This window comes from Simochromis diagramma, unplaced genomic scaffold (genome assembly GCF_900408965.1).
Source record: "Simochromis diagramma unplaced genomic scaffold, fSimDia1.1 OVJJ01000091.1, whole genome shotgun sequence".
Taxonomy (NCBI): domain Eukaryota; kingdom Metazoa; phylum Chordata; class Actinopteri; order Cichliformes; family Cichlidae; genus Simochromis; species Simochromis diagramma.
Window position 1 is genome coordinate 762,236 of NW_024386901.1, and position 22,840 is coordinate 785,075.

General features: G+C 41.5%; 1 protein-coding gene across 2 annotated transcripts in view; it reads left to right on the forward strand.

The window, feature by feature from the left end:
• The window catches only part of man1a2 (mannosidase, alpha, class 1A, member 2), a 141,640-nt gene extending 124,077 nt beyond the window's left edge, over window positions 1-17,563 (forward strand). For both annotated transcript variants that reach the window (XM_040034718.1, XM_040034719.1), the window contains exons 11-14: window positions 169-388; window positions 1,865-2,037; window positions 10,220-10,335; window positions 13,794-17,563. In XM_040034718.1, the coding sequence (XP_039890652.1) occupies window positions 169-388; window positions 1,865-2,037; window positions 10,220-10,335; window positions 13,794-13,929 (645 nt within the window). In that variant the 3' untranslated portion in view covers window positions 13,930-17,563. The remainder of the gene's footprint in view (window positions 1-168; window positions 389-1,864; window positions 2,038-10,219; window positions 10,336-13,793) is intronic.
• Window positions 17,564-22,840: the final 5,277 nt, after the last annotated feature.

The window sequence follows — 22,840 nt, forward strand, 5'->3', positions numbered from 1 at the left end:
TTCCTGTTTCCCACCTTATCTTGTTAAACACACTCATACACAGGCACGTTGTTACTGAAAACAAGCTGCTATATTCTACTTTTCTGGGTCTTCATCTTCTCTGAAATGTTGACACGTCCCATTAGAGCCTTTGCTGTTTCCGCAATTGCACGCTCTCTCTTCCTGTAGGCCATCGAGCGCCACCTCGTACGCAAATCCAACGGTGGCCTAACATTCATTGGCGAGTGGAAGAATGGCCACTTGGAGAGGAAGATGGGCCACCTGGCCTGCTTCGCCGGAGGCATGTTTGCACTGGGCGCCGATGGCTCACCTGACGACAAGGCCGGACACTATTTGCAGCTAGGAGCTGAGATCGCGCACACCTGCCACGAATCCTATGACAGGACAGGTGAGGAAGCAGTGTGCTGCATACACAAACACAATATACACAAACACAATATACACAAACACAATATACACAAACACAATATACACAATCACAATATACACAATCACAATATACACAAACACAATATACACAAACACAATATACACAAACACAATATACACAAGCATACAGGCTAGAGAAAAGTGATCACTGTCACTGTCTTTTTTTTTAATGACTTTCTAATATCCTAAACATTTAATGTTGGTGTGGATCAGATGCTGACAGGTAGTGTTAAATAGTCTTAACTATATACGTTAGGAAAATGTTGAATGGGTGTCGTTATCCTCTACAGTAGATGTCAGAGGACACAGTCAGTTTCCCTCTTAGCACAGCTAAGCTAGCATCACTGTCACTTGTCTCAAAGCTCCAGTTCTCCTGTAAACTCAGGCTAGCAGCATTAGCATTCAGGTCAGCCACTGGAGGCAGGACTATAGCTCGGAAAATCACCCACTCCTGCTAGCAGATTGACAATTTCCATTTGACTTGATCCAATCGTTATTTATGGTTTAAGCAACTAATTTACAAATCGTTTAAAATATTTTACATACGTACTGTATTTTAAGATCCAGTTACTCAAATATTTTATATACACTGATACATTTTACACATAAAAAATAAATCTTATCAGCAGGCCCTGAGATTGCCCATGCAGTAAATCCATCTATAAAATCCTCCCAGTGACTCAACCAACAATTAATTCTGCTTGTCCTAATTGGAAACTATGCAGTTAGTAAAGTACCTGTTTTTCAGCTCTTTTTTTATTATTAATGCTTTATTTATTGCCATTTCCTGCAAGCATAAAAAATATACTATTTACTTGACAGAGAGGAGAGGAGGGATTACCATGGCAACAAATGAAGATGGAGAAAGAGACAAATAAAGAATAGAAAGGGAGAGAGTCAGAATATGATAGCTGTGGTCAGGCTGTCTAAAGTTGGCCTGTTTCTTAATAAGCAGCCATTAATGGGAGCTATTAAATGTGTGCGTCAACACATACATATGCATGTCAGTGTGTTTAATCCGTTCAGGGACAGTCCTGTCACTGTTTTGTCAGCCTCTGTAATTTTCCACTCAGGCTGTTAATGCCTATCACACTTCATTGGCAGAAAGCAGTGGTTGTAAAAAGAAGAAAAGCCTGTAAAATCAGTGGGTTGGGATGCTTTTTATTGCTTACACACAGGCACTATTTCATATTAAGACAAGCACGGAGCAAAAGATAATCTTTATCTCCTCTCTGTTCTTTTCAACCATTAATTATTTAATCACTCTTTTCCTTCCTCTCTCTGTTCTATCACATCCTTGATTCATTCCACTATTTTCTGGCTTTTTCTTCTTTTCCCTTTTGCCTCTTTTTCTTCTTCCAATGTTACCTTTACTCCCTTCTCTTCTACCTCCTGGCCTTTCCTTTACATTTCACCTTTCTTTCTCTTTCTTAAGTGCTGAAGCTCGGCCCAGAGGCCTTCAAGTTCGACAGCGGCCTGGAGGCGGTGGCTGTTCGGCAGAATGAGAAGTACTACATCCTGCGGCCGGAGGTCATCGAGACCTACTGGTACATGTGGAGGTTCACTCATGACCCCAAGTACCGACAGTGGGGCTGGGAAGCAGTACAGGTAAAGAGATTAGACTTTGTATAAATCTTAGTCTTGATTATCATTTTGATTAGAGTTTAATACCTGCAGGGCAGTTTTTAAAGACTTACTGGAGAGGATGTGGAACAAAATGTTTTTGCATTTTTAAATTGAGGCTTATCCTTGAAACAGGAATACAGTGAAAACGTGGAGTCCACATAGACACACAAACGTGCAAACAATTAGAAACGCTGTCCCTCAGGATTCATGCACGTGTTATTAATTTGGGAAGAGTCCTTTGTAGTGCGTAGCGTGGTTCCTAATAAAAGACAACGGAAGACAAAATGAAACTCATTTTTTCTGTATCTGTTTGACTATACCAAAGATTTATGCAGCTTTCTCTACCCGTTCTCATCTCAGGGGGACTAAATATTTTTGTTTTGTCAGCGTTTATTTTGCTCATGTCTCTGATAAGCACAAGGTGTCCTTTGGCACTGGTGCCTCGCAGCACTGTTCACAGCTCTGTTGGATGCAGACAATTAACAGCCAACTTTTGAAAATTGCTTTCAGAGTTGGACAAGTGGTTGAGTAACAGGTTTCCCAGCCAGAGGACAGCTTGTCTCGTTAACTGTCTTATTTGGAGCTGGAGCTGCTTTTCTTTTTCTTCTTTCTTCTTGTTTTTCATTTGCTCATTCATTACTGTCACCTTCTTTTTCTAGTTTAGTTCTCACTAATTTGGTGTCCTGGTCAGTAAGATTAGACTCTATTCTAGGCTTACTGATGACTCAAGCTCTTTATCTGTCTCACATCTCTGGCCAATTTAGAATCACCACTTAACTGATCATGGACTGTGGAAAGTTAAGCGGTGCTAACGACTGCACCACTGTGCCGTTTATCTTTACAGGAGCATTTTGGGTCATTTATATAATCAGTCTAATCAAAACGTATTTCCATGTCACTTTATTGACCTGCCATTGTCAGCCCTGTTTGTTGTGGAGACGGTGGTTACTGAACAGGCCAATCACAATAGTTGCTGCTTCGGCGCGATATGTAGTTACAGTTCAAGGGAGGTTACGTTGTAGGGTCTCAGATGGCTTGCGGTTGTGACATAGTTATGGTGTAGATTTCCCACTGAAGCAAAAATCCCCAGACAGGATGAGTGTTGTTACGCACAGTGCCATACTTAATGCTTTGCTAGCAACCGTAAATTCTGGTGAAACAAACTTGGTAAAAATAACTGGAAGTTACCAGAGAAGAGTCTTGTTTCTCCTTTTACTGGTGGGCTCGCCAATAATGACGTCATGTGAAAGCTAATTGATGAAAATGAAAATGGACAAGAAAAGGAGTTAGTGGGAAGATGCAAGTTTACCAGCAACCGGTGTGAGAAGAACCGTGAGTGTCAGTGGTTGAGGCAGGTGACTGCAAATACTCATGAAGCAAACGGTACTGTTTATCAAAGATGTTTCAAAGTTAGTTTTTAGTTAGGTTTGTTGAATTATTTTACGTTATTATGTTATTAACCAGATCTTTAATCTCAACTAAATGCTCCATTTTTCTCCAACTGTCTAGCTGTTCATTATGAACTAACAGTACTCCCATTGCAGGGTTTTTTTCTCCAGTTTTCTTTCTTTACTTAAATATTCTTTGCTTTGCGTCCATTAGAAAGTAAATGGCACATTGAAACAGTAAACAGAGCTTGTTTTTTGCAGTAGAAACCATATTTAACATCGACTTTTGAGTCAGAAGGTCAGACTGTGCTTTACTGTTAGTAGTAATTTGCCTCTCATCTAAAAGCAGGTAACCGACGGAATAAATGCGTCTTTTCAAACCATTTTCACCATGCCTGTGCTTTTAACAGAGCATCATCAGCAACCTATGGTAGACTGTTCTTTTAAGCTTTAAATATGTGAAACGAAAGCAGTGCAGGTCTCACCAAACTTCAAAGAGCACAATGAAGGGATTTAAATTGACATCTTGCAATTTTTGTACTGGTGGGATGTTTTGATATGTTATTAGATCTTCTTCCTTTGGTGCTTCAATATGGAAATGTGAGAGAAATGAAAGTGTTTCTATACATTTCACCCCTCTGTTCCACTTCTTCTGACAGAGGATTAAAGAGTTCACCCGCTATACGGGACTCGGTGCGTCTTCTATGTATAAATCTCTATTGGCCTGCTTCTCATCTTCAGCTACTGCTTTTTTCCCTCTTTACTTTTCTCTTTTGTCCTGCCAATCTTCTTGTCACCTTTTCTTTGTTTTTCTGAGTGGGAGAAATTGTGTTCGAGCTCATGTTTCAGACAAATCTATTAGCAGGTGTGTTTATGAAGTGTGATTGTATTCGGTGTGACTCACACTAAAGAGCTGGTGCTGAAAGGCTCATCTTTGCCTCTCTTTTAATAATGCATATACACCCTGCAATGCTAATAAATATGACAGCTTATTTACGTCGTACTGCCCTTGATCAAGAAGTTTTATTGATTCAAATATCCTGAAGTTTCAGTTAAGTTTTTGGTAACAGGTAAATAAACAGTTTAAACATTGTTTTTTGTTAATTAGATTGTTTTGATTCGGTCTTGTGGTTGTGTCATATTTTAGATGAAAGGGGGGAAACTACAAACAAGCATGTAACAGCTTTCAGATATTGTGTAGCTTAAACCGAATTTCCCAGAGGAACCCACCCGAGGGATTAATAAAGTTTTATCTTATCTTAAAAAGTAGTTGAGCTGAAGTGTTCCTTGCCAATGGCAGGCTGGCGATCAGTTGGGCTTAGATCTGGAAATTGTGAAGGCCAAAACATCATCATCCTCATCAAACCGCGACCCCCTCAAACTCTCTGGAGAAGACCATTGTTGTCCTGGAAGAGACCACTCCCACAAGATGGAAATGTGTCATCTTAAGATAAAAGTGATCACTCTGAACAAACTTGTGTTGATTTGCTGTGACCCTTCCCACTAATGGGTTAAGTGAGTGTCAGACATTAAGTGGGGAGAAACAGAACAACTGGGGGAACAACATTATTGCTCCTAATATGGTTTGTCTGAGAAGTGCACAGACCTGACAAAAACCAGTTATTTCCAAGGACAAACTATCCTAACTCAAGATGAGCTGTGCAAAATGTGCAGTGCAGTGGAGAATGCTTGAGCCTTTATGTAAGAAAGGCCACACAGCCACTCCAAAAACACGTGGCCCAGTGTAGTAAAGCCAGGAAAGACTCGGCTGCACATCTACACTTAAAAGAGAAAGGACATGAAGATACGCTTCACATTTTAAACCAAGAAGACCGATGCTTTGACAGAGGGGTAAAGGAGACATCTTTGTCCAGTGTAAACGACCATCAGTGAACAGTGTTGTGGTACCTATGACACCAATTAGCAGCCACTATTGCCCAGTCTTGTGACTCCTTCCAAAGCAATTGAACCTCCCTTTACACTTTGACCCATGTGACCTTACTGACTGACACGATGACAGCATATGTCACTGACTCTCAGCACTACCTCCAAGGTGACAACTCCACTTGGGATTAAAGACCTGGGATTGCCCATCAGCTGCCAGAACAGAAGAAGAGGTAAAACATCTTTTTGAATCTGAAAAAGAAGAAGAATCAAGTACTTAAGATCACCGTGACCTGGATGATTGAGAACCTGCACGGATAAGTGGACATGCAGCAAAAGAGAGCTGCCACCCCCTTTCTTTGTGTAGTGGTCAAGGATTTTCTCTGTATGTGGAACAAAATACTTTTACTTTGACAGATTTAAGCCTAATCATGAATGGTGATGTTTAGCAAGTGTTTTTAAACTATGTGCGCAGAAGAAAGAGGTTGACTTTCTGCATGAAGTTTTTATGCTCTAAATTGCTCATTTTTATACGGTGTTGTGTTTTATACGTTGTTTTGGTTATCATATCTTTTGCCCTTAGAGGCATCAGAAGTGTAATGAACTCTAAATACACAGGCATTAACTTAGGCAACCAGCGCACATAGTGAGAGAGTCCTCAGAGTTTCTGTTTGCATACTGAAACTCTTCCACTCTGTGTCAGCCCCATTCGCTCAACCATACTTATCTGTTATTTCATGCTGCATGTTAATTGAGTATGTTAAATATGCACCTTCATAATAAACCTGAATCAATGCTTGTTAAAAAAATACTGGAGTTTTCAGAACTACTTTCCACTCTCACTTTTTCTGTGTAAAAGCACCGCATACTTAACACCTGTCTGGAGTTTTTATGTAGGGTGGTTTAAGAGCCATCTTTTATATCTAGTTTCTTTTTCATTTCGTGCTGTCTTTTTGAGTTTCCGTTTCTTAGGCTATGTCCTAGGGCTGGGCGATATGACCCAAAATTCATATCTCGATATTTTTTAGCTGGGTGGCGATATAAGATATATATCTCGATATTTTTTTAAAGCCATAAGTTAAGAACAAAAAGAGAGTTCTTAGTCACACATTTTGTCCCAGATGTCATACGGGCATTTTTATTTACATACAGCATAGATTTACATGAAGAAATTACTCAAAAATAAATTATCAGCATTTATTAAATAATAATGCTCCATAAATAAAAGAAAACAATGTTGTTTTTGTGCATAACAAAAAGCTCATAATTGTGCAGTCAAATTGTAAACTAACAGACGCTGAGCATAATAACAAAGACAGATTTCACAGCTGCTCTGTTCCCAACTTCTACCGTGTGACTGACAGCCTTGAGTTTGAAATCCTCTTTGTAACCATGTCTCTGAACAGGTGCCATTTATGGTCCTTATACACACACAATACGGTAATATTACGTTGAAGCACAGTACGTATCACTCCACGAGGCTCCAGACTACGGTAGCCGTAATTCTCCGACAATCCATCAAGCGGTGCTGCTCCGTAGCTTACCAAAGTCGTACTAAAACATTTTTTTTTTTTTACAGATTGCTGAGCGCCGTGTATCACCTAAAATCGGTTCGCAGCCAGTAAGCACAACCAGAATTCATACATAAGGCGCGCTGTCAACTTTTGAGAAAATGAAAGGATTTTAGGCTGTGCAGCCTCTGTGGGCTGCATGTCGTTAGCATGGTTAGCTCGTTAGCGCGGTTAGCTCGCTAACACGTTGACGCCGTCCAGCCCCACATCTCGCTAACGGAGATTTGCCGTGTCCATCTTGTCGCTGCCTGCAGGTGAAGCTATGGGGGAGGAGGGGGGGTTGTGTTCAGTGAAGGTGAGGCGAGGCCGAGAAACGTTGCGTAGAGACAAAAGTGGACGAAAGAGAGGCAAACTTGTGGCTCCACAAGTATAATTATAACGTAACGTAGACTATATCGATATAAAGGATATTGTCACATCTTATATCTCGCATGAAAATATATCGATATTTTTTAAAAACTCGATATATCGCCCAGTAACACAAAAGTACAAAGTTGCAAAAGCGAGTGAGAGTTAAAGAATTTGAAGAAAAGCTACCTGGAGCATGTACAGACTGATATTAATCTTTAGTAGGGCTGTCAAAATTGAAAGCAAACTAAACAACTGCTGTATAACGCCCTCCGCTATCTTAGTTTAATTGGTCACTTGACTGCATCACATGACTAAAATGTGTCATCGTTTTCAAAAAGTCTCCGTTTTCGCTGTCCACACTGCGACGCGAAAGCACCGTTTTCAAATGTATGCGCTTTCGAGAGCGTTTTCAAAATGCTGCGTTTTCCTTGAGCGAAAACACCGTCTCAGTGTGGACGGGAGGCCAAAACGGAGAGAAAATGATGCGTTTTCAAACGAAAACACACTAGTGTGGACGCAGCCTTACTATTTACACGTTGCCTGTATTTAACCATGTGAGTATCTTATTGCTTTTCTCACCTGTTTCTTTCTGACGTAACACCTCAGGCTTTCTCCTTCCTCACTCACCTTACTCTGTTCTTGTATTGCTCTCTTAACCCCAGCAACCACTCTTCACAAACACCTTTTCTGCTTGTTGCCTTAAAGTTCAGCTCCTCCTTTCCTCTTGCTCTCAGTCTCTCTCTCACATGCACACACACAGACACACACACAGACACACACCCGTACCCCAGCTGCATCCATCTGGTACACCAAACCTGCCTCTGTTTGTCACGCTTCCTCTATTCACAGCAGCTATTAACATTGGCTGGCTTTTACATGTGTATGCGTGTGTGTGTTTGTGCATGCGTGTGCATGCAGAGGTGAAGCCCAGCTGCTGTTATGTGCAGTGTGTCCTCACTTGGCTGTGGCAGGAACACTGCTCCGCCTTGCACTCCATTCCCTACAGGTAGACTTTTTATCGGATAATTTATATAGCACAGATGGTGCTGAGGTGCGTGGGTGGGTGTGTGTGTGTGGGTGCGCGCGCATGTGTCTTTTATGTTTGTGGGTGCAGATACCCCTACCACTGTGTAAAATATGAAAGAAAATTTCCAGACTGTTGAGCTTTAGCTCAAGTGTTTATGTGACTTGTGTTAAAATGTGTCTTTTACGTGCCTGGACCTAATCTATGATACACTCTGGTTGTTATTATCGTGTTCGTGTGCCACACTGGCTGTTGCAGGGCACTGCAGTGCAGATCAGGAAGGGCAAACGTTTGCCGGACGCAGCAGCCCGTGAAAATCTGGAATTATGGTCCAAACTGACAGTGAAACGGTCACTCGAGGACAGGATAGAGAAACTTGTGTGTGTGTAGGTGAGAGTGAGAGAGGGGGGCAAACTGAAAGACAAGGACAGATATCACACTTTGAATTCCATGCACTGTCTGTGTCAATAAGACATGAGCAGAAGCACCAATTGTCAGTGTCACAAATCAGTAGAGCGCGCAGGTAAGAATGGACTGTGTGTGTCGCCAGCTGGGTGATTGCTGCATTTCTAATGAGCTATTTCTGGTTTGTGTGTGCAGGCAGGGAAAGCACCTGCTCGCAAATGAGCCAAAACTGTTTGTAGTAGGGAATCATCCAGTTAAGCTGCCTGGAAAAGCATTGTGATACGTGGAATATGTGTTAGCCGCTGTTGTTTTGCGTCAATAGATGTGAATATTGAGAAGCAGGATTACAAAAGTGTGCTCTGTTTTCTAATCTGGATCGCTTTGTTCGATAGAAGGAATGAAAAGGAATTGACTTGCTGAGCGTGCTTGCTGAATCCACAAAAACAGGACTCGTTAATAGCCCTGCGCTCAAGAGATTGATTTATAAATGCATAACTTGTGTAAGTTGAGCGTGATTAGAATGGAAATCAGAATCTGGCGACAGTTTAAACTCAAAGCGTTGCGTGACTCAGCTGTCTGTGTGAGTCGCAGTGCACAATGCTCAGATGTCAGATCATTTAATAGACCCGGTTCTCCTGCTGCTGTCGGCCCGGCTGCTCTCCGTGTTTGTTGTTTTGCGCTTGTTGAAACACTGACACATCACATCGTTCACAGTTGAAGAATCAGCGATAAACCCTCGAAAGTGAGCAAACGGGGGATTTACATCCCAACCACCTACGATTGTGCTGTCATTTTGTCCTGAAAGAACCGTGTGTCTCGAAAGGAATCGTGCACAAGCAAAAAAGAGAACAAAGACATTTTTACCCCCCAAAAAAGAAAAAATATCTCCAGTTGAAACAGTAAATCTGCCTTCAGTAGAAATGTGCAGATGAAGGTGAAAAGAGCCTGATTAGAAGATTGTAAATACCCCTGTGGGATGGCCACGGGCTTTACTTCACCTTAAGAAAGCGTTTACTTTGTCATTGCACTCCAGCTCCCACGGGTGAAGGATAACAGGAGCCAAATGAGTGTGTACCTTCATTATGAAACTGCTTTGTAAAAACAAAACACAAAAGTTGAATGAAGTATAAAGAACAGAAAGGCAGCAGTTGTGGTAATCTGTTTTTTCCTCACATTTTGTGCAGCTGCTGCTTCCTGTATGTCACCGCAGGACACTCTCTAATCTGTCACACGCAAAGAAATTAATTACACCATGCTTTTTATAAGCATATTAAAATTGTACTCCCCTCCCCCCACCTTTCCTCCACTCTAATGCTTTCTCCTCATTTTGCTTTTCTGTCATGTAAACCTTCCCTCTACCATTTTCTCATTTCTGTCCACTTTTTTTCCTCTTTGTTCTGCCTTCATTTGTTTTCTGTCTCCTCAACTTCCTTGTTTCTGCTCTCCACTTCATCCTACAACTTGCCTTCCATCTTTTTCTCATTCCTCTTCTGTTCCCCCTTCTACCTCTCATCCTCCCCCCGTCTCCCCGTCTTCTCCAGGCCATTGATAAGTACTGCAGGGTGAGTGGAGGTTTCTCGGGGGTGAAGGACGTCTACTCATCCAATCCAACCTATGACGACGTGCAGCAGAGCTTCTTCCTGGCTGAGACACTCAAGTAAGTTTGTCTTAATGGATCGATCAATTGGCAGAAGCTATGAATAGTCAATATGCTTTTTAATTAATGATTCTTGTGATTAATTCAGTGTGGGTGGATGGGTGCTGACTGAGGGGGTTTACCAGAGAAAAGTGTTTGCAGTTATTTCAAACTATCTGTTAAACAGAAGTGGAAGAAGATAAAAGCAGTCAGTTTCTAACCCGATGTTTGTTTATTTATTTATTAAAGTTTGTCCTAACAGAGCACTCATACATATTTGTAGATTAAGTATGTGGTCATTGTAGAAACATGTGGTAAGTGTTCATTCTCAGTTGCATCAACAGTCTCAATCACATTGAGTGAAGCTGCTGCAAAGTTTGCAGCATTTGTACAAACTCTTGTATTTGTGTTGCCTCAGAAATAGTTTGGTGCAGTGACTTGTCAATAACAATTTGCTGGCCAATGAGCATACCGTTAATAATGCTTCTTACTGATACTTTTAGTGCATCTGAAAAGTATTTGCATCACTTGTTCCACATTTGTCATGTAACGTCCTTATTCCAAAATGGATTCAATTCATTTTTCACCTCAAACTTCTACACAATATCCCATAATGACAGTGAAAAAGTTTGCTTGAAATTCTTGCAAACCTTTGCCCAATGTTTTATTGAACCACCTTTGGCACCAATTACAGCCTGAAGTCTTTGAGTATGATACACAAAGACAGGCTGTAATAAGCTTGACAAACCTATTTTTTGGCCAGTTTGGGGGTTTTTGGGTTTTTTTTGTTTGGTTTTTTTTTGTTTTTTTGGCCCATGTTTTTTGGGGGGGGCTATTTTCTCCCAATCTTCTTTGCAGAACCCGTCAAGCTCCATCAGATTGGATGGGGAGCATCAATGCACAGCCATTTTTAGTTCCCAAGAAGTTCAAGTCTGAGTTCTGGCTGGGCCACTCTGGGATATTCACAGAGTGCTCCTGATGCCACTCCTTTGTTATCTTGTCTGTGGGCTTAGGTCATTGTCCTGTTGGAAGATGAACCTTTGCCCCAGTCAGAGCGCTCTAGAGCAGGTTATCATCAAGGATTTGTTTGCACTCATCTTTCCCTCGACTTCAACTAATCTCTCAGTTCCTGCTGCTGAAAAACATCCCAGCATGATGCTGTCACCACCATGCGTCACTGTAGGGATGGTATTGGCCAGGTGATGGGCAGTTATGAGGGTCTGATCTTTGTTTCCTCAGACCAGACGATTTTGTTTCTGATGGTCTGAATCTTTCAGGTGACTTTTGGCAAACTCCAGGGGGGCTGTCATGTGGCTTTTACTGAGGAGTGGCTTCTGTCTGGCCACTCTACCATGCAGCACTGATTGGTGTAGTCCCCAGAAATGACTGTCCTTCTGGAAGGTTCTCCTCGCTTCACAGAAAAATGCTGGAGCTTTGTTAGAGAAACCATCAGGTTATTGGTCAGCTCCCTGACTAAGGCCCATCTACCCTGGTGGCTCAGATTAGTCAGGCGGCCAGCTCTAGGAAGAGTCCTGGTGCTTCTTCCACTTACAGATGATGGAGGCCGCTGTGCTCACTCGGACCTTCAATGCTGTTTTCTGCACCCTTCCTCAGATCTGTACCTCAATACAATCCTGTCTCAGAGGTCTACAGACAATTCCTTGGTTTGTGCTCTGATATGCACCTTTAGCAGCTGGACCTTATATAGACAGGTGTGTGCTTTTCCAAACAACGTCCACTCAACAGAATTTACCACAGGTGGACTCCAGTCAAGTTGTAGAAACACCTGATACACCTGAGCTCAATTTTGAGTTTTGTTGCCAATTCTGTGAATACTCATGTAAATGTTATTTAATTGTTTTTTATTTTTAATACATTTAAAAGATATTCAAACAAACTTTTTTTCATCTTCTCAATAATGGGGATTTGTGTAGAAGTTTGAGGTGAAAAATGAATTTTGGCGTGAGGCTGTAACATGAGAAAATGTGCAACAAGTGAGGCGCTGTGAATGCTTTTCAAATGCACTGCAGAGTGACCACTGAGGGCATGAACTCAACAGCAAAGTGTTTACAGAGGTCCAGGCAAACGGACACGTTCCCATAGACAGACGTCTTTTTGCAGCTACAGGTATTTATGCAGGTTAAAGGCACTAATTAGCTGGCTTCACTTTTCAGACTCAGAGGCTTCATCCAACTTTTGTTTACTGTCTATAGTATGGACAAGAGAGACTCGCTGTTTTTGTTTGTTTTGCTCGTACACAAAGAACCAGTCATTTCACCAGGTTATTGTTGTGATTTCTTTTCTCTGGGGACAGTGAACAGGTGTCAGGATATTTTTACAGCCATACAAATAAATAAAGTCAGCTAACATGAAGGGAAGCTGCCATGGCTCTGTGGCACATCATGGTCACTGATGGATGAAGGGAGAAGAGGCTCTCACTGAAGGCTCGTACACAGTGGGAGAACTGAATACTGATGTAGCTCTCTGGTTCCCTCTGCTGGCTGCTCTTTGAATGCCATCTCCTCCTGACAATGTTCAGTATTTATAACCTGATGTAATTCAGTTGTGACTGTCACTCAGACAGCCTGACAGGCTAAAGAAAATCATAAAACAAAGCAAGCTCAGTTTTACTGCCGGTCCTGTCAGCTCTCGTGTTTACACGAAGCTATTTATCAGCTCTTCATTTGCAAGTATAACGGGTTTAAAATTAACACCCACAAAGCATCAGATGCCAATAAAATCCGTCTTTGGTATTGAAGTCGTTAAAGGTCGCACGCCACACTGTCTGCTAACTCTCTGAGAGGTTGACATTTGAATGGCTCAGTGTTATGCAGACTTTGGTGTCTGTCTCTTCTCAATCTTTGTCTCTGCTGGCTTCAAGCCAGTTGCGTCAAAGCAATACAGCGGCTAAGTGTCAGCTAAGGCTGCTGATTGGCTGCCAGTCACGCTGATCGTCACACATATCCAGCGTCTGAGTTTATGTCAAGAATTTAGGAGCTAAGAAGTGAACAAGCAAGTTGAAATCTTTAAAAAAAATTAGATGAGAATTTAATTAATCTTAGATGTTGATGAAATTGAGAGCTTCTCAGTCACGGTGTAAACTGTGTTTAGGACGAGTTCTCGGCCTCCTGCAGTAAACTCTTGTACACTGCATATAGAGTTGTTCTGTGTATTTATTCAGGTTTCTCTCGCAACATGTGGAGCAGTTTGTGCTGTTCGGGTGTGATAATCATAATAATTGTTTTAGTTTTGTGGCTGTTTTTTGTCATGACAACAGATGTGAATCAACAGCTGTAAAAACACTAAATTAAACAGAGGTTTAGGATTTAAATTGTTGGTTTAAGCTGACACTTCCCACTTTGATATGACGAAGCTGTTGACATTATATTCACCTAACTCATGCAATTCTTTCTTCTTCCTCACCCCGTTACCCACCACCCCTCACACGTCCTTCCCCTTACCCGCATCATCTCTCTCAGGTATCTGTACCTGCTGTTCTCCAGCGATGACCTGTTGCCCTTGGAGAACTGGGTTTTCAATACGGAGGCCCACCCACTGCCAGTCCTCCACCTGGGAAACATCACCCTGCCCGGCAGCGAGCCCGCTCAGCGGTAAACGGGCTGGCACTTTTTTTGTGCACCACGGCACCAGGGGCCTGTTTGCCTGCCTACCCAGAAAAACCCACCCACGAACACCAGACAAACTTACAATTCAGACTCTCAACTGATTCCTAACTGAGACCATCAACCGGGGGGCTGGGGAGAGACCACTACAGAGCGAGAGGACCTGTTACTTTACTCGCTCTACTTCTATGTTTTACTCTTTGACTCTGTCGATCTGTCTTCTCTGCTCGAATCTTAAGGATGGTGGGTGTGCTGCTCAGCCTCGTGTTTGGCTTGAATCGACTCTTTTTACTGAAGGACAGAGCTCCAAACCAGAGGCGTGATTAGCTTTTTTTTTGTTATCACTTTTAGTCTTTATTTGAAGAAACTCCAATGCAGACTCAAGCTGACACGCTGACAGCTGACTATGAAGGATTACAAAAACACTTTGACACTTAAACTGATGAAAGTGTCATGTTTTGTTTTGTTTTGTTTTGTTTTGTTTTGTTTCCAAGCAGACAGACTTCAGGACTTTACAGGGTCTGTTAACACAACCGTTTTTTTTCTTTCTTTTCCTTTTGGACAAATCAATATTGGGGACACAGGGTTGAATCACAGCCCTCAGCTTCTCCCACCCAAATCCACTTCCTGTTTAACCTCCATCGGATGAACTTCAACCTGGAACTGCTAGCAGATGGGCACATCATCAAAGCGTTTGTTTGTGGCAGTGGTCACCGCCTCCTCTGATCCTCGGTTTTCAGAAAAACTGGCCATCATAAGTGGAAGAGTAATTAGACGGGGACTACAGGAGGCCTCCCCTTTTCTCACCACTCCACATGTGTCCTGATCCTCTTCCATGTAGAGACACAGCCACAGCTTTCCCCTCCTTAAAAAAAACATTCTGCTGCTATAGGATTCGATGCTGCTTTTTCTTTTTTTAAAATCTCTGTCCTTCACATTTTCCCCCATCATCTCACAGCTTCTGTAAACCTTTGTCTCATCTTATTTTCCAGCTTTTCATCAATCAGGCACATTATGTTCAGGCCCTTACGCTTTGTGATGGGGTAACCATGCTTTATGTATAGGAATGTTTGTTTTGTGGTTAATATGAAACCTGGTGAAAATCATTTATTTGCATTTTTAATGGGAAGACTATGAAGAAGAGGTTGGTAGAGGAGTGGCACTGAGAAGGGTGAATAAATTTAGAATACCTTATGGTCTCCTGCTGGCATCCTATATCTACACCCACCCCACCTCATAAGTCGGATGCATCATTTGCCACCTAAATCTTTGCTTCAGTTTCATACTTAAAGCTCATGTTTTGGTCGGACTCTTAAAAACATACATTTTTAAGGAATCAAACATGTTCCACTTGAGTTATTACACTACATACACAATAAGCTATTCAGTTAATATTAGATCGTAATACTTTCTGTATGTAGCTGCAGTTGTGTTACTTTATCAGAGTCAAACTTGTAAGTGCTGCCTGAGGTCAGGGACAAGCCTGAAGTTCCAGTATAGGGATGCGTTTGATTCCAGATCCACATCTTTTGCCCAGATTTTGGAGCCATTTTTCTCTGAGGTTTGAAAGTCACAGCAGGGCTCGTTCCGTACTCTGACTCGCGTCAAGATCTTGACCTTGTTTATGGAAGTTTGTGCAGCTCCGTTAGCAGCACAGCAGTGCCTCCAGTTATCACTCTTAACACAGCTCCTTGTGGTACATCTAATGCAGCGTGATGGATTTACTGCTCGGGTTGCTCAGATAATGTAATGCAGTCTGCAAAATAAAAATAATAAATAAAATGGTATGTTGGGGGAAAAAAAAGAATGATACAGTTCTCCCATGTGAATCTGACTAAAGGGTTTAAACGTTTGATGTGATCTTCTACTTTTAAGGGCCGTTCTCTGACTCATTAAAAAGTCCCAAAGGGCAGCGGACATGTGAGTAAGCTTGTCTCATATCATAGCAATGTTAGTGCAAGCGATTATCCGACACACAAGAACCAGATACCGCTCCTGCTTTGGTTCATTTGCGGAACGTCTTAACGACAACAGCAGTATTAAACATCACAGATTTGTTTAGATGCTTTAAAGAAAACTCATTTTACATCGTGGGCCACATGCAGCCCACTGTGATCTTATGTGGGCTGGACTCAGTCAGTGTAAAGACGTTTACCTGCACATTTAATCCCAGAGATATCTTAATATAAGAAAGGACGTTCACTCACGAAAGTTTGTCATTGATCTACATGGTAAAAAGTGCAGCTGTAGTAAATGAAGGAAACCTAAGAAATGAATGACACACAAAATTCTTTTACTGTAGACTCAAGTGAAAGAAAACATTCTGTCATTTCATTGTTTATCTATTACTTAATTACTTTGGTGTTGTATGAATGGCCATGAAGGAATGTCAGCAGGAAAAGGTGTGAAACTTGTGAAAATATAGTTAAAAGTCCAAAATGTGTGTCTGCCATTTTCCAAAGCAGTCCAGCAGGCCAGATTGGGGTCTTTGTTGGTGTGATTCTGGTCCCTGGGCCTTATGTTTGACTCCCCTGCTCTAAGTCTTTACATAAACATCAGACATAACATACCAGCAAGACAAGCCAAGCACCATACAGAAACAGGAAACGCTGGCTAACACGTCATTTTGTGTTAGCCAGGAGCTCTTCATGTTTTGCATTTATGCTTTCGTCTTGTGTTTTGTAGTAGGTCAGTAGGTTTTGTAATTGCACACACATTATGGAGACTCTTACAGAAATCACCCTGAACTGCTGGGACACAAAGATAACAGCACAAAAAGAGCCACATTTATTAAATGCTGTGACAGCTTTGCGTATTCATCCCTGTCCTCCTCTCGCCAAAATGTAAGAAACAAACATTTCCTTTTATGAAAGTAGGATTTGCAGACTAGATCTGCTGGTCGTCTGTCAGTAAAGCCATACTGTGTGATGCGGGGCTGCTAACCAACAGCTCCTGCTGCTTTTACAGCACAAACACAGACAGATGTCGGCTGAAGGAGTCGACTAGCATCACTAACTCCAACACTGGGAGTGGAAGCAGACAACGGGGGTTACATTAATGTGATGTCAGACAGTCATAGCCGATCTTCTTCGTAACGCTGCTCATGTTTGATCGATCTAGAAAATTGTATTTGTTTGTTTGTTTTTGGACAAAATGTAACGCAGAAGTAGAAATGTTGGTAACTTTTATTCTGGTTAATTTTATTTATGCAGCAAAATTTCAGCCGTGATGTTTTTGTTTTTTTTTCCCCCCTTTAAAATTTCAGAGAGGCTCTCAGAGCATTCCTGTGTTGATCAGGTCGTAGGACTGTTTCATTCCTCCTGCGTTTTATTTCCTCCGTGTTATTTTCCTTCATTCAACAATCGTGTCCATTAAGAGTCCGTAGTTACAGCGCAGTCGCTGACATCACACTGACATCATCACCGCCTACATGTCACGAGGAGGAAGCCCGAGTTGAAACCTGCACGGCCATCGAGTCGCTGGGAGCGGCGCTGATTTTGAAAACTGAGTGTTCTGTATTTGTATTTTTACTGAACTAAAAAACGAAAAAACGAAATGAAATGAAACTATCTGTAAATATGTTTAAAACTGAGACACAGATTCAATAAAGATGTTATGAAAAGTGATCAGAAACCAGGAGCACATTTATTCTTTTGCTTTAACTCGATCATGTTGTCATGATGCTTTAAGCACCAGTGGCTTTTAGAAAGTAAAATACCACAGCCGTGTATTTTTCACTTTGGTTAAACATAAAGGATATTTCATTAATGACTGTCTCTTTGTTGACCTCAGAATTTTGTTGGTCACCCCAGAAATGTAGCTGCTGGGGTGGAAGTTTAAAGGCCAGTTCAGTTTCTCCTGGCAGTCACTTTGATCTTCTGAGTTTCCCAAAAAGTTGAATTTGATCATTATTTAATAATAAATACCTACAAAGACAACACCATTGTCAGTGGTTGGAGCTGTGCTTGATTATAGATGCACAGATGAGTGTGTAATTCTGCCATGTAGGTGGAAACATTAAATATTTTGTTCAAAGTTTAGTGTCTATAACCAAGAACCCGTCACTGGGGGCCAGCTGCTCAACTCCAACTATGGCTCTTATAAAGCTAATAAGATGCTGAAGCATCAGTGTCATTAACATGAACTAATCTACAGTAAATGTGAGTTCAAAGTGAAGACTTGGCTTCCTTCACATGGTTCACTGTGGCAGCGTCCAAGCTGTCCCCTCATACACAGTGAGGGAAATAATTTTTTGATCCTCTGCTGAATTTGTAGGTTTGCTCACTGTTTAATGGAGACAGAATATCAGCCAGAAGTAATGCAGAAAAAAATTAGATGAACATGTGAAATGACCATCGGTTGTCCTCAGCCTGGAGCTCACGCCTCATGGTAAGGGATTGATAGATGGTACTCTGTGGGAGCCAGAATCCTGCCTGGGTTGGGATCAAATACTTATTTCACTCTGTGACATGCAAATCAAATTATATGTGATGTGTTCTTTCTAGATTTTTGTCTAACATTCACGTTCAGAGAAACTTGGGGATATTTGGAAGCCGACTGGAGCATCCACCGATCGAACCACCAACCTTCTGATTAGCAGATGATTTGCTTTAGCCCCTGAACAACAGCCACCTGTGGCAGAGGTCAATGTTTTTAACCTGTTTTCAAGTAATACATTTCACTTTGACTATAGAGATATAGAAGTGTTTACATCATAGTCATTGGTTTGAGAGAAAGATGTTGCAAAAGCAAGCAGGTTACATTGTTCACTTATTGTTCACTAAGTAATAATGAGCCTTCATCATCCCCATATGTCGCAGCCATGTGTTCTCTGACTTTTCTTCTAGTGACGATGTGAAGCTCATATTTCTGGTTTGACTGAAATATCTCAACAACTTCTGCACTGATGCTTTAAAACTACACTTAAAATTATTATTATTATTTTTTTATACACATGTAGTGCTTAGCACATTTATTAGATCTCCCCTAACCCTCAACTCGTCACAGGCCAAGGGTGTCCAACTCCAGGCCTCAAGAGCCGGTGTCCTGCAGGTCTTAGATGTGTCCTTGATCCAACACAGTTGTTCTAAATGGCAAACTGACCTCCTCAACATGTCTTGAAGTTCTCCAGAGGCCTGGTAATGAACTAATCATCTGATTCAGGTGTGTTGACCCAGGGTGAGATCTAAAACCTGCAGGACACCGGCCCTTGAGGCCTGGCGTTGGACACCCCTGAGGTTAATGAGCTCAGTCACTGGTTTCAGTTCATATTAAATACAAAACTGTATGGTGAATGATGACGAGTCAGCAAGGATTATCCAGGATATGCTTACTGACTAAGGACTTGTCACTCGTCAGTAGTAGGCGGTGTGTTTGGGTTAACACTCATATCTGGCCTTTTCTCTTCAAATCCAGAACAAAAACGCTCAGCTCAGGACATTAAAACCTTTGATTTTATTAACCAAACATCACAGTCACTGTCTCCATCTTTTATACTGTCTATATTTCAGACGTAGTATTAACTAATGGGACACATCAAGGCCCAGTATAAAGCTTTGGAAGGGTCATTTCTGTTCCTCTCACGTTGGTGATCCCTGAACTATTCCTTTGGCACCATCATCAGATCAAAATGTGAATGTAATCAATAGAAAGTCACCAGAAACCTGCAGACCGATGAGACTGTAGTCTCAGCTGCACTTGTTTAGCACGACCTCACGGTGACAAGTAGAAACCTGTCCTGTCAGCATAGTGGCATCAACTTTTAGCTCAAATCACCACCTTGCCAATACAGCAACTGAAAGCACACGCATCTTCTTTTTTTTATAATAAGCTCACAATAAAAAATGTTCAAAAACTGAAAATCAAATCAGTTGTGAAATGGGAAAATGAAATGGTTCACATGAAAAGTCAGATTCAATCATCTCAAGAAGAAAAGCAGAAAGTGAAAGCTTTAACTGGAAGTGGAGAGCAACGCTGTGTTATTTCCTCTTTTCCTTTTCCAATTACCTTTTAGGAATCATATGAAGCAGGTGGTAGTAGTGCATGCCTGACTGGTTGCTATCTGAGTCTGAGCACAAAGAGAAATCAGACCTTTGTAACAGGGAAGTCGGGGCTAATGTTGTATTTCTAAATGACCAGCGACAATAGCAACAACACTCACTTCATCTTGCAAAACTATGAATCTGCTTTTGTAAGTCAAAAAAGGAAGTTGGTTCATACAGCACACAGCTCTTATGAACAGAGGATTACAATAAAAGCCCGTACCACAAGGCTGAGACAGAAGATCCCTGCACTGCAGACCAAACATCAAAGTGGACTTCTTAGCTTTCAACATCCCAGAGCTTGTGTGCATGCTGAACGTGCACAGCAACTCAGACGTGCTTTTGTTTTTGGTTTCTGTGGCCAGCGTCGAGTATGCGTCATCACACTTACACATTAGATAAACCACTCCCTGTTGATTGACTGTTACTCTGAATTTCCTTGGTACATTGATTCTGTTGCATATTGGCACAAGCCTGCATTCATCCACATGTTTGTCCTGGAAAGTCAAATTGATTTCATATTCACAAGAAACCAGCGGTTGGGAGTCTAAATGGCTGAATGGGAATTTCTTCCCTTGTTAAAACAGAGCAGATACCATAGAGAAGTCAAGTGTAATTTCTTTATTCCAACGTGCATAGCTTGGAGAAGAGTTTTGTTTGGGTTTTGAAACACCCTCTGTTTTGCTTGTGCAGAAAACGAAATCTTTCTATTGAGTTACTGATGGCGTGACACAACCAGCTGGCAAAAGTTGAAACTGTTTGGAGCTTTTGACAGAAAATTGAACACATCCAATTAGACATAAATGAACGTTCAAAGCAAAAGAGGGTGAGTGGACAATATTACAGGTTGTGCTTTCCTTAACACTGAATCTGCAGAATTGATCCAGATCTTATGGCTGCCACTCAGATTCCCCGGTTGGGAGCCTTCCTGAGGAGGTAAAACTGACTATTTGACTGCAACCTTGGGTGGAAATAATACTTTGTGTTTCTGAGGTCAAGATAACACGGAGTACAATGCTTCACATTACTTTTGGCTGTTGTTACATGTGGAACAATGACAGCACATACAAACTGTGCAGTCAGATGTGAAAGAGGAGCTCAAACGGTGCACAGGAAAGAAATATTTTTTAGAAGTTAGTGGTTTTTGTCATATTTCAGGCCGCCTTATAGAACAAAATAACTGGGCGTCCATCATCAATTGAGGGAGGCCTCTTCTTGTGCAGCTTCCTGGGGCTAAAACCCAGAACCCATTCTAATGTTTGTCAACCGGCATCTTTATTGATACATATCAGATGTCAGAGATACAGAGGACGCCATCAAATGTCACCTTAGATATGTCTGTGGATATACATTAGCAGATAGTTTCTGACCAGACAAAATATTCTTACTGTGCCAAGAAATTGCACAACTAAGTGTCTTTTCTGCCATTAAATCTTGCAAGACTTCAGATTGTTCCTTCTGTTAGGCAAAAATCTAAGTCATATCCAAAACCTTGTTATGACACATTTTTTTATTGATCTTAAGTTAAGTTAATACTTAACTGCCTGAGCTGGTTACTAGCTTGAGCTTGACAGCTGACAGGATCATTACTGAGATCTGAACTTGTCAAAACTTGACTCAACAACATTTCCAAACATCTGTTGAATATATGTGGGTGTTTGGAAACAGTACGATCATCCCCGCTTGTTTGTTTTTCATTAAAATGTATTTTATGGTTGACTTGTTCGACACTCGACGTGTGGGTGTTCAGTGATTCCTAGGTAAGGATCAATGGGACGGTCAGATATCTGAGTTGGGGAAGAAGACAGGTCTTCTCTGTTGTGTTTTGTTGGTTGTAAGCATAAACATGAAATGGGGTAGGGGGGGTTCATACAGTAAGTCATGTATATTTGTCAGCTGTGTGTCCTGTGGCCTGCATTCACAGATAAACCAATTAAATTAGTTTGGATTAAAGAAAAGTCAGTAAATTCAGGGGGTAGACTGAGGCTATGTCCAAACTAGCCCGGATAAATTTGAAAGCGGCATTTTTGTCTGAAAACGCTCCGCGGCCACGCTATCATTTTCAGTCGTTCACATTGAAACGGCCGAACAACCTGCCTCATTTCTGTCTGCCGTTTATTTACTTTCCGACTCTTTGAAACGTCGCGGCAAAATGTCGAGGAAAAGCCATTTTTTAAATGGACTAATGAGCTGCTGTATAATGCCCTCCGCTATCTTAGTTTAGTTGGACACATGACTGCATCACATGACTAAAATGTGTCATCATTTTCAAAAAGGCTCTGGGTTTGCTGTCCACACTGCGACGTGAAAACGGTGTTTTCAAATGTATCCGCTTTGGAGAGCGTTTTCAAAACGCTGCATTTTCCTCTCAGTGTGGTAAGAAGGCCAGAACAGATAGAAAAAGATGCGTTTTCAAATGAAAATGTCTCAGTGTGGCAACTTCCATGCAAACCACTAGCAACCAAAGCATTAACATGTAGGTTTTTAGAGAAGCACCCTCTTTGTGACTGACAGTGACTGCTAGCAGCTTCTAACAACCACTTGGGGAATACAGATTTTTCCCTAACGACTGTTAGCAGTGTGTCACCAACCAGTCTGCACTCCTGTGGGACTGAAGCATGATGAGATGAAGGAGAGTTCATAAAGACTCAGGAAAAGAGCACTCCTGTCCTCATATAATTGCTACAATTTCCTCATTGGACTACAAAAAGTGCATCTTAAATTCTTTACCCAATGAGTTCTTGCCATGCTGTTTCATATAACTTGTATAAGTTTTAACCACCAAGGAGAAAAATGACTTTAGTGCCATCTTGATGCATTCTCAATCATTCAGGAAAGTAAGTCTCCAAAAGTTGATTCTGT